Source organism: Triticum urartu, chromosome 6, assembly GCF_003073215.2.
Source record: "Triticum urartu cultivar G1812 chromosome 6, Tu2.1, whole genome shotgun sequence".
Classification (NCBI taxonomy): domain Eukaryota; kingdom Viridiplantae; phylum Streptophyta; class Magnoliopsida; order Poales; family Poaceae; genus Triticum; species Triticum urartu.
This window is the reverse complement of record NC_053027.1, coordinates 537,535,495-537,548,268: the sequence shown is the minus strand read 5'-3', so window position 1 is coordinate 537,548,268 and position 12,774 is coordinate 537,535,495. Positions and strand designations below refer to the sequence as shown.

General features: G+C 43.8%; 1 protein-coding gene across 1 annotated transcript; it reads right to left on the bottom strand.

The window, feature by feature from the left end:
* Positions 1 to 1,568: 1,568 nt before the first annotated feature.
* Positions 1,569 to 2,443, bottom strand: LOC125512755 (pathogenesis-related protein PR-1-like). Its single transcript, XM_048677848.1, has one exon. The coding sequence runs from the start codon at positions 2,345 to 2,347 to the stop codon at positions 1,793 to 1,795; it is 555 nt and encodes a 184-aa protein (XP_048533805.1). The 5' UTR covers positions 2,348 to 2,443; the 3' UTR covers positions 1,569 to 1,792.
* Positions 2,444 to 12,774: the final 10,331 nt, after the last annotated feature.

The window sequence follows — 12,774 nt, the reverse complement described above, 5'->3', positions numbered from 1 at the left end:
AGCAAAATTGTTCCACGAAGGTGGAAGCTTGGCAATGATGCCCCCGGCAACAAATTTGTCCGGCAACATACACTTGAAGTACTCAAGTTTTTTTGCGAGCGACTGTATCTCATGAGCCTGCTGTGCAACAGCGCGCTCATCAGTCATCTTGTAGTCATAGAATTGCTCCATGACGTACAACTCGCTGCCGGCGTCCGAGGCACAAAACTTGGCCTCAAGCGCAGCCCACATGTCCTTGCCGTTGTCAAACGAAATATACGAATCCACAATTGAGTCATCAAGAACAGTCAGAAGAGCGCCTTTAAAGAGGGTATCGATCTTCTCAAAAGCTTCCAGTTGTGCTGGATTAAGATCGCCCTCAGGCTTGCCCTTGGTGGCGTCATAGCAGCCCATGGTCTGAAACCAGTAGACTGCTCTCGTGCGCCACCTCTTATATTGCGCCCCCTTAAAGGCAGGCGGCTTCAGATGCGCAGCAAAACCACTCGGAGTAAATTGCCTATAATCAGGTTTTTGGATTGTTGGAAATATGAGCAAATTACTACGAGATTTAATCCGAATAAACAGAAGATAATCATGATTACAGCTACAGAGATTAAACTAATCATGTGAACTACCATAGCAGATGAACAGATCACATCTAGGGCACATACTAGAAACATGAATTCTACCACGATCTCGAACAGAAAAAATAGAATCACATACGGTGCAGCAGGAGCAACACCGCCGGCGTTGACGTTGTCACCCATGTCGTCGAGGACGAGGTTGCCGAGGTCGGGGAAGAAGTCGTCGTTCGCGAAGTCGTCGCTGCCAGCAGTCGCGCGAGTGCGCTCTCCAAAAACCTGATCGCCCCTCTCCCGTACAAGATCACAAGAGGCGGGGTTCCAGAGGTCTGCTATCCCTTCTTCCGGTGCACGCCGAAAGGAGGGATTGAGAAGACTTGCTTGGCGGCGCAATGATCTGGAACGGTGGTGAGAAACCATACGAAGCAGCGGCGGCTAGGGCAGGCGTTTGCCTGACTATATAGTGCGGGCCGGGTAGGTCGTGGGAATAAACCTCACGTCCAAGTCGTCACGATCCAAAAGAATCAGAAACGGTTCAGTAATTAACGCGTCCATTAATTATTAATTAATGACTCATTAATTTTCCCGAGTAGCAAAAATATAGACAACGTGCATAGCTCTGTCCTCGGCTCGGCTCAATCCCGCAACCCGCGGCGCGTCGTGACGAGGCGTGGCGTGGCGAGGCGAGCGCGTGTAGGTCTTCTCTTCTAATGCTCATACAAGTGGTAGAAGAACTCACGTTATAAAGAGGTGCAACTCTCTCCCAACTTTCAGGGTGGGACTAAACTTTAGCCTCACTCACTCCACTCACATGTGTGCATGAATGGGCCAAGAGAATTTCAGAATTTTAATTGGGCTTTGGGCCAAAGACCTACTAGCAAAATTTTAACAATATAACGCGGCTGTTGGAGATGCTTAAAGAACAAATCTTCATGCCAATTCTCCTGAGCCACGAAAGGCACGTCGCTCGTCGTGTTTCTTCGAGTTTGGCAGCAACAAAAGTAATAATAGTAACAGAATGAAAAATCAGCTTATTTCCTCCATTTCACCAAGCAAATTAACGAATAACGAATCAAACAGCATACAAATCACTGGAACCAACCATACGATCCACGTAAACAAATTCAACTCACACAAGCCCCGCCGTCACTCCGGTCATGCACGCACGCACAGCGGCGTGCGCGCCACCGTCTCCCTCACGAACGTGTCCGGTGTCCCTCCACGGCCCTCGCCTAGTACGGCCTGACGCCGGCGTAGTTGCCGGGCGGGTCGTACGCGCAGACCGCGAAGGTGCCGCGGCCACCGGCGCAGATCGCCGTGGCGCAGCCGACCCTGGTGGTCTTCCGCCACACGATCTGCGTGTAGTGCCCGCACGCGCCCCGGGCGCCGCGGCAGGCGTTGTACCGGGCGTCGTACATGGCCCGCTCCTTCACCACCCACGCCTCCACCACGGCCTCGGGCGTCCACCCGCCCCCGCCGCCGGCGCCGCTGCCGCGGAACAGGTTCTCCCCGTACCGCCCGTGCGAGTGCACGAGCGCGCACCCGGCGCGCGCGCGCGCCCTCGCGTAGTCGCGCGCGTACCGCTCCAGCCCGCCGTCCCACGCCAGCGCGCGCACGCCCACCGCGCGGCGCGCCGCGTTGTGGGACGCCAGGAACCGCCACGCCTGCTGGCTGATGCCGCCGCCGGCCTTCCGGTGGCCCCGCGCTGCGTCGGCTCCGCCCGCGGCGAGGAGGATGACGGCCGCGAGGACGAGGAGGGCGGCGGCCCCGCGGCGAGGAGGCGGCATTTCGGTCGAGCTTTTGGTAGACCAGGTGCTAGCTCGTGGATGACCAACGTGCGTGCCGGTGCTGCGCCGTGACGGGTGGTTTGCTGCGTGTGGTATTTATGCATGCGAGCTTGGCGCGGGAGAGTTTCATGGTGGGCAGGCGTAGTTGCTGGAGCGAAGGAGTGGCGTCCATGTCGAGTGGCATGCCATGGAAGGATTTGGACAAGATAAAGTCCACGCGCTAATCAATCTGCGCCTACGTCTGTTGCGTGATTTCTGGCGCGAAGTTGGACATTATATGGGGTTGTACGTATCCAGGGACCGATCCTCTGACTGCCAGACCATGACGAGAACGAACGAACGAACTGGCGAGGAGTTGGAACAAAAATTATTTGCCGTCTCAACAGTAGGTAGAAAAACGAAGCGGAAACTTTCCGGAGGAAAATGGAAATGCAAAAAAATATGAAAACATAAACAGAAATTTGCAAAACCAAACCGAAACGATTTTTTTTACACGGAAACAAAAACAGAACAGTGTTTTTCGACGAGAAAAACATAAATATGAAATTTCTGATTTTATTATAGGCCTATGACTACTTTATAGCTCAGTCACAAAACAACACACAATTATATAGTGAAGAACAAAAATGCTACACCTACAAACCTATTACGTAAATCTCTTACGAAAAAGCCATTCCCTTCTGTAACCCTTACTAATTACCCTTTCATTTCAGTGTGGAGCCTTGTTTTGTCCAATCAAACAACCCCACGTCACCATGTACATAACCTCCCTAGGTAATTTTACGTAAGTGTAGCAAAGCTCATGAAAGAATGCCCATATGAAACCCAACTTCTATTATGATGCATGCCCTTAACTAGACTCTATACACAATTGTCCAATACTACTACGACATTGCGCTAAGTTGCTAACCTAGCCATAGTATTTTGTGCCATGTTAACAATGGATTAAATTAGTTGGTTTGGTTGTGTTTTCTCTACAGTTCAACCTTTCTAAGCTCCGGTCAACACTCACTTCAGTTATCCTGCCTGCACGTATTCACTTTGTATATGTTTCCACTAATATCTGCTTCCATATTCATTTTTGAGGTTTCTATATTTGTTTTCTCTTTCGTAAAAGATTATAAAAATAAACATGGTAGCACCTAGTTTTATCCGTTTTCGCTACGTTTTCATCTTACTCAACAGGAGAAGATCATGGAGCATTGCCTAGCGATTTGCTCGTGGGCTTTGATTTGTTCTGTTGCGATAACTTTTATCTTTTGCGCTTCTATTCTTGGGCCTCATTTGTGCTCTCCCTAGCGTTTTGGGTTAAGCCTCCATTCAATTTGGGCTGGGCCATTTTCCAGGGACGAATGCTCTTTTTTTTTGGAAGATTTTCACAGGGTTTTAGGTCCTTTTCTTTTTCAGGAGAAAACTATATTTCGATGTTAAAATTATTATACCAAAGGTTGTGCTTCATGACAAGTGATGGCCTCCAATGTAGCTGGATCGATGACCCTGGAAGGGCGATCGATGATGAACTAAGAAAATGTCCATCCTGATCCTCATCAACGTCGTGCTTGACGCGTTGCCTATCTATGTCATGGTTGTGATGGAGCGGCTTTCACTTTCAGTGAGATTTTGATGAAATTTACTGAATTTCATTAATTTCAGCAGACACTAAAAATATTTACCTTTCGGCCAAAATATTTCGGAAATTTTAGTAGTATACATGAATTCAAATAATTTTCACTTGGATTCAAATATTTAATTGAATTCAAGTGAACATTTCGTCTTTCTTTGAATTGCAAACCGAAATTACCGAATTTCGGTGATTTTGGTTTGTGGCAAAAAAATAATCTGAAAGTGAAAGTGAAAACCTTGGATGGAGCTCCCCTTTGGCGTGGTGAATATCCTTGACGGTCTTCGCGGCTCTTTCCTCTGGGTGGCCGCGGACTCCGGTGCTCAGTGCCTTGTGGCTTGGGAGTAGGCATGCCGCTCCAAGGATGAAGATGGGCACGGCGTTTGCTACAGCAAGCTTCAGAACGATTGGTTGTTGCTCAAGCTGGTGCATCAATTGCTTTCGCAGTTGGCGTCCTCCTGGTCCGCTTGAGCCTAGTCTGAGTTTGGGAGCCATCTCCTCGCTCCGGTAGCTCAGGGGTCTGTGCGTGCTGTTGGCCTGACCCCCATTGGGCAGAGCTGGCGTCCCTACTACCTCTCTATCGTTTGATCTCCTCGGTCGGGGTAGCCGATGGCCGTCGCACAACGTCGTGGCTAGACGCTTGGCAGCTTGGCGCCCCCTTCATGCCCTCCATGGCGCCCCCCTTGTTGCATACCACCGAGCCGGGGGTGTCGGTCGCTGTGGTGCCGCAAGGGCGCCGACTCCGTCTTGGCCGCACGACAGCACCTCGCTTTCCTGGATGGAGACCTCGCCGCCCGGCAGCTCCCCTCCGGCATGACACCTCCCCTCCCGCATGACACCTCCCCTAGCCGCACGGCAGCATCGTCGCTTTCCTGGATGGCGCCCTCGCCGCCCTGCACCGCGTCGCAAGTAGGCGGTCATTGCTCCGTCAGCTCCTCACCGTCAACAGGCCGTCAACTCTCTGCACCGCCATCGCCATGCTGTGAAAACAGTGACCAGTTAACTATGTCTTCCGCCAATAGTCAATCTCCTGCTAAAACTAGTAAACGTTGTTGCAGGTATCATAATCTATAATAAAGAACATCTATTTCAAATCTTATTTCTCTTTTAGCGAGTTTTTTACCGAGCCATTTAATTGTGTCTTACACGCCCAACAATATGACCCCGCGTGTAAAACATGATCCGCACACATGTCTTCACATAAAGAGTCAAGGAATTTGTCGTTGTCGACTGACGAAACAAGCGACAAGAGTACCGCTTCTCTGCCGGCTGATGTACACGAGAAACCTGCGCAAGAGCAGTAGCAAGGGATCACAAGGGGTTTGTTTTCATCTCTATCAGTTGCCATGCGAAGACTTGCAGTTCTACAGAGGAAGCAAAGGGACAAGCTATACTGATCGGGCTTGGACTACTGTTTTCGGAGGCGGTATAACTGTAAAGACTGACAATGCTTTAATTGCAAAGGAGCTGGGGAAAGGGAGATCAAATCGATGGAGCTGCATCCAAATCATTAGTAATATTAAAGCTGCAGTGGTTGCTTTTGACTCTGTCTGCATCCAACATATTCCCAGGGCAGTGGCGGAGCTTGGGACACATCTTAGGAGGGGCAAATGGGCTGTTGGGGGGCAACCAACATCAGGTTTAGACTAGATTTCTATGAATCTATGGGCAATTTACTCATGATAATATGAACAAATTTACTGGGGGGGATGGCCCAGCTTGATCTCCACCACTGTCTCCCAGGGAGCTCAAGCACGGCAAGAAGACGATTCAGTGCTAATTGTGGACGTACCGAAGCAGCTTCGAGCTCTTATGCTATGTGAATGTAACACCTCTGTGTGATTGTTTCGGTAGTCGTTCTCAAAAGAAATTAAAAAAAATCATGATCAAATAAATATATTATAGTTAAATAATATTTTTTGCAATAACAACTAAGCAACTATTTATTCTTCGATGATGATTCTCTCTTAGGTCCATATATTGATGCGATCTATGATGTTTGTTTCCACGGCTGGGATATCATTTAGAGGTTCATTCCATTCATAATTCAAAATATGTAACAAATATTGCCTCCTCGGTTCAAAGCCATCCTACATACTCCCTCCTTTTCGGTTTATAGGGCTTATCTCAAAATTTTAGTTTTTCCATTTTATAAGGCTCAATTTGGTTGTTCCCCATCACATGTTCAGACTTCAAGATGCATTAAATCATTGCATGCAAGTATTAAGAGAAAACTGACCAATGTATGCATGCATTGCAATTAATGCATTCGTAAACATAATTTTTTAAGGAAAACAAGAGCATTAATTGGATGCTTTTGTAAACTACAAAAAATATTCCACCACTCATCATCTACCTTGATTGGTGAGATTTTTGAATTGAGCCTTGTAAACCGGAAAGGAGGGAGTATGCATTATACTCCCTCCGGTCCTTTTTAGTTCGCATATAAGATTTGACTGAAGTCAAGCCTTGTAAAGTTTGACCAACTTTATAGAAAAAAGTATCAACATTCACAATCTGAAATCAATATCAAAAGATGTGTCATGACTTAAAGTTTCATATTGTATAACTTTACCATGGCAGATGTTGATGTTTTTTCATATAAATATGGTCAAACTTTGTGAAGTTTGACTTCAGAGAATTTTAATATGCAGAGTAAAAAGGACCGGAGGGAGTACAACATTGTTATAAAAACACATGTGCAGTGTGTATACAAATAAGCACGGTGTAAATATTCACCCTGTGTATTGAAAAATGTAGCACTCCATTGTATCATTACTGTATGAAATTAAAAACCAAATAAACGGGCAGAACACTGCATGTATGAAGTGCTACATTGTGCGTTCAATGATTCAATTAAGAGTGTAATGCATTGACAAGATTCATATCTGTATGAGTTTGTCGTAACAACAGGAACTTAGCATCCTCATTCAGGGATCTCGTTCTGCAATGTAGGGTTTGCAACTTGCTGCGCAAGGTTTAAATTGTTGACCATAGCGGGTAATGGAAGTAGGTCCAAAATAAAGACAACTTTTTTATTTTGATCCAAGAGCAATAATAGAAATAGACCAAGAATATATCAAGGAAATAAAACCTGCAACAGTGCAAACATTTAGAAATACATTAATCATTCAGACCAAATAAATCATTTTTAATAACTAAGAATTAGAATCTTGCCATATCTCATTTGGAGATATGGTACTAATTCTAATTCGTTCAACACACAATGTAACATTTTGTACATGCAGTGATTTGTCCAGTTATTTGGTCTTTAATTCCATGCACTCATAATTCCATCCAGTGCTACATTTTTCAATACCCAGGCTGAGTATTAAACCATGCTCATTTGTGTACACGTTGCATTTTTTTTGCAATGTTGTATAATGCATATGTAGGATGGTTTGAACTGAGTAGGCGATTTTTGGTACATATTTTGAATTATGAAGGAAATGAAGCTCTAAACAATAGTCAAGCCATGGAACAAAACATTATAGATCTCATCAATAGATGCACCTTGAAGAGAGAATAATCATCAAAGAACAAATAATATATAATGGTGCTTAGTTATTATTTTTAAATATTTTTGTAACTAATTACAATACATTTATTTATGTGACCATGTAAGTGGATCGTGTGTTACACGCGCGCCATGTTATAAGTTGTGTCACCCAAAAACACCAACTGACACAGTTTTGTAAAAAGTTGTGCCTAGGGTCTGCAAGCATTATTTGTACCTTTCTAATTCGGTGAGTAATGTGAAGCGCGGCGTTTGTTCCTTCGGCGTGGATGCAGAGCAATGCGTGGAGTCCGCGGTTCCCTCTCTTGTGCCCTTATTTTCTTGATCAGTTCCTCGTACTCGTGGAACATGAGCCCTTTACTCCTGCATATGTTCAGGAAAAGAATGACATTGGAAATTATAATTATATACATATATGCAGTAGATGTTGGTGCAGGGTAGGAAACAAACTAGGAAAAAACCAAAGTGTGGATAGCTAAAAAAATCTCAAGGACAAAAAGTGTGAATAGTAAGTTGTATATAGTGTAAATTTATAACTAAACTTGACCTTTTATTGTACTCATATAAAAAGTTTCACGAAGGAAAAAAATTCCCGTCGGCTTCAGGGAAAAAAACAAAATCTCAATGACAAAAAGTGTGAATAGCTAAGAAAATCACAAGGACAAAAAGTGTGAATAGTAACTTGTATATAGTGTAGATTTTGATTTTTTTTCCAGCAATAATACCATGATTTTTTTAAATTTTATTTCAAAAGAAAATCAGAAATTTTTGACTTTTTTGTAGTCACTAATTTTTATTTTCACATAGGGTTTATATACACTTAGGAACCAAACATGCTTGTCAAACGGAGCTCTTGTATATACACGCACCCCCGCGCAACTTTGGCAGCCCCATTATCCAAGGATGAACAGTAGTTTTATATATTCAAAATAAAAATCATATATTTGGGAAACGTGTTTGCTCCAAATTTGAAAATCTTCGCGGATTAAAAAAATGTCTGCAACTTAAAATAATGTGCACCATTTTAAAATATACACTCCAGTTTTAAAAACATCGCTAAAAATAAAGAAAAATGTTCACAGATTTTAAAAGTACGCATGAACTTAAAATTATTTATTAAATACAAATGAGCATGATGTAAATACTCACCTTGGGTATTGCAAAATGTAGCGCTCCATCGCATCATGAGTACATGAAATTAAAAACTAAATAAGCCGATAGAGGACTACATGTATAAAATGTTACATTGTGCGTTGAATTAATCAATTAAGAGTGTAATGCATTGACAATATTTATACCATACCCATGTGTGTTTATCGGAACAACATGAAATTTGCACACACCCTCATTTAGAGATAGAGTCCTTCAATGCAAGGTTTGCAACTTGGAGCGAAAGGTTTAAATTGTTAAACATAGTTTAACAATATTGTTCCCCAAAGTAGGTAGTTGAAACGAGTCCAAAATAGAGTCAGGCTTTTTTATTTTGATCCAAGATGAACAATAGAAAATAGCCCAAGAATATCACAAGACAATAAAATCTACAACGTTGCATATACATTTATAAATACATCAATGATTAAAATCTCACCATATCACATTGTGAGGTATGATACTCATTGTTATTAGGCGAGCTATCAAACAAATGTAGCAACCTAGCAATGTCCATATTTTTACGACAACTTGGGTCTCGTCCATACTCGGACATCGACAAAAATAATAATAACAAAACATTAGTAGAATGAAGCAAAATGTAACATGTGATTATAGTAACTTACACAAAAGTTCACCCCCCAAAAAAAACTTACACAGAAGTTTAGATTGATGTAGTGAACTGGAGTGTCTCTAACAACCTGTATGTCGTGATATGCTTATATCCACACAACAATATTAAAGCAATCAACATCCATGTATTCATCATTCTTTAATATATTTTTATTTGCCTCAAATTTAAAATAGTAGGATAATAGTTAGAGATTTTCACCTATTCGCTCATGTGAAGTCGTGATTCTTCAATTATAATGACACAAGTGTAACTTATTAGAACACGAAATGAAGTAGAAAAGTGCGGTTTACTCAGTAAACGGACATTCATCAACCATATCGATGCACAAGCAAAAGTTCATCTATTAAGTCCTTGTTTGTTGGATTGGCACACGATGAAAGGAGAAATGACTGCGAGTTGAGCTCAACTTCCGATGATGTGTTTGATGTTTTCAATTTCTTAGGGGATCTATCCAGAATCATATAATTCATGAGATATATGTCGTTTCCACCATCTTCAAGTCTCGATTTCCTATATTATCTGTCATTTTATTGGACCCGGAATTGAATGATCAGAATATCATACATTGAGACTTCAAAGATGATGAAAATAACACAGATCTCATGGATTGTATGTTCCTGATAAACTCCCGAAGAACTTTAAAACATCAAACACATCACAGAAGTTTGAGCTTAGCTCTCATTCATTTGCCCTTTCACTGTCTGTCAATCCAACAAACGATGACTTAATAGATAAACTTTGCTTGTGTATCAGTATGGTTGATAATGTCACTTCACTGTAGTAAGCCACTTTCTTCAGTTCATTTTGTGTCTAATAAATCACTCTTCTGTCATTATAATACCGATTCCAGAAGCAAATGAATGGAAAGTTCTAATACTTATCCTATTAGTTTAAATTTGAGACAAACAATAAACCTATATTAAGAATCATGAATACATGGATGTTCAATGCTTTAATATGGTTGTGTGGATACTAGCGTGCCACGGCATCCAACTTGTTAAAGACATTCCCATTCACTACATGGATCTAAACTTTTGTATAAGTTACTATAATCACATAGTATTATATTTGGCCTCATATTTAATACTTTCTTGTTATTATATTGGTTGATATCCCACTATGCACGAGACCCAAGTCATCGTGAAAATATGGACATCGCTCGGTTGTCACAGTTGTTTGATATCTGATCTGATAGCAATGAGTACCATATCTCAGAATATGATATGATAATATTTAATTCTTCGTTTAGTAAGAGTGGTTTATTTGGTCTTAATGATTGATGTATTTCTGAATGTATGCATCGTTGCAGATTTTATTGCCTTGAGATGTTCTTGAGCTATTTGTATTGTTCATCTTGGATCAAAAAAATATTGCCTCTATTTTAGACCCTCTTCCAATATCTACTTTGGGGAAGAATATACTCAAAACTATGGTCAACAATCTAAAGCTTGTGCTCCGAGTTGCACCCTGCATTGAAGGATCTCTAAATAGGGATGCACAATTCCTATGAATGTTGTCAATGCCTTTCAATCTTAATTCATTCATTTAACACATAATGTAATATTTCATACACGCAGTAGTGTGACGCGTTATTTGGTTTTCAATTTCATGCACTCATGGTACAATGAAGGGTTACATTTTCCAATACCTAGTGTGAATGTTTATACCATGCTTATTTGTATACACGTTGCACATGATTTTTATAACAATGTTGTATAATGCATATGTATGATGGTTTTGAACCTAGGGGCTATTTTTGGTACATATGTTGACATATGAAGGAAACGAAGCTCTTCAATACCCCAACCCTGCATTGAACGAAGCTCTTCAAGCGTTGCGTGCATGATTACTAGTAGAGATAAACGATTGATGCCCACAAAACAGATAATGATTCACTCATATATAGACGTACCATGTTAAAATAAGATCACATTGGTGGTAATATAACTAATGTTCTTACGCTTGGTAGGAACCTACAATTTGCAAATTGCATCAGTCCAGTCAAATATGCAACAACACAATAAAATGATTAAAATCAGATCAGCAAACAACATGCCAGGTTATAAGGTTTTCTTTTCGCGAATAGGCCAGGTTATAAGTTGTGTGAATCAAAAACGCCAGCAGAGACCGTTGTAAGAAGTTGTGCCTAGGGTCTACATGCATTATTTGTACCTTTGTAATTCAATGAGTAATGTGAAGCACGACGTTTGTTCCTTCAGCGCGAATGAAAAGCGATGCGTGGAAGCCGCAGTTCCCTTTCTTGAGCCCTTATTTTCTTGATCAGTTCCTCAAAAGATCGAGGTATATAGTGGTACTCGTGGAACATGAGCCCTTTACTCCTGCACATGTTCATGATGAGAATGAGACTAGAATTTAGAATTGTACATATATATTCAATGCAGAAGATATTGATCAGGTGCGGCTGTGCAGGGGAGGAAGCTAACTAAGAGGGAAAACATACCACTCGCGAGGATTGCAGTAGGTGATAAGATGATCAACAATGGTGAAGGGGCGCACAGAGGGGCGGATCCTCTCCTTCCCGTCGTGTATCTGGCAGGAGTCTGCCAGTCGCTCGGACAAACCAGTCCCCAGCGAAAGCACCAGAATGGGGTACTGTGGTAGAGTGAAGTAAATGGAGTTGCTGCTCAAAGAAGGTAGATCCCTGGCTGAAACAGACAGGCATCGGTCGCCGCTGAGAAACAGCGCGGTGTCACCTATGTTCTTCACCAGGATAAGCTTACGGCGTTGGCTGCCGTTTAGATCCACCACGTAGAGCCTGCAGACCAATCGTCGCGACCAGTCCAACGCATTCCATTCTGCCCCATTCGCCTAAGGAGCTGGCTGCCGGACGGCGAGCAGCATCCTTCCACCGGACTCCGCGAGGTAAAAAGTACAGACTTCGCGGTCGGCGGAATGTGGAGCGTGAGCAATCACGACATGGTTCTCCAGCGGTACAGCTTTGCGTCTCGGAGGGTATAACTGCACGATCTCGCTCGAGCACGACATGGTGGCGTAGAGCCTTCCTTGGAAGGGCAGGGCGCACCCGACGTAGAACCCTCGGTGGAGGACCTCCCAATCCGACGAGCCCGGGTCGGCGGCGAGCACCACGTCCGTGTAGGGGAACCAGACCACCACGGCGATGGAGGAGTCTGCGGAGGAGGAGGACGCGCTGCTGCACACCGCGGCGTTCATGTCGAGCAGGGACGCCTTCTGCCTGACCACCTGGAGGTACATGGTGAGGAGGGGCGGGAAGTCGACGGCGTCGCGCGTGAACGGGTGCAGCACGCGGACCGCGGTGGTGCGCTCGTGCAAGAGGACGACGAGGCCGTCGGTGAAGCCGACGACTCTGTGCCGCCGGAGCTCCGGCAGGGGGACGCGGAGGCGCCTGGCCGTGCGCGTGTGGAAGAAGGCGATCTCGCAGGCGTCGTCCGGGCGGACGGCGTCGCCGTCGCAGAGCGCGACCCAGCCGCGCGGGCGGAGGCGAGGGTCCCGCAGGTCGGAGTCGC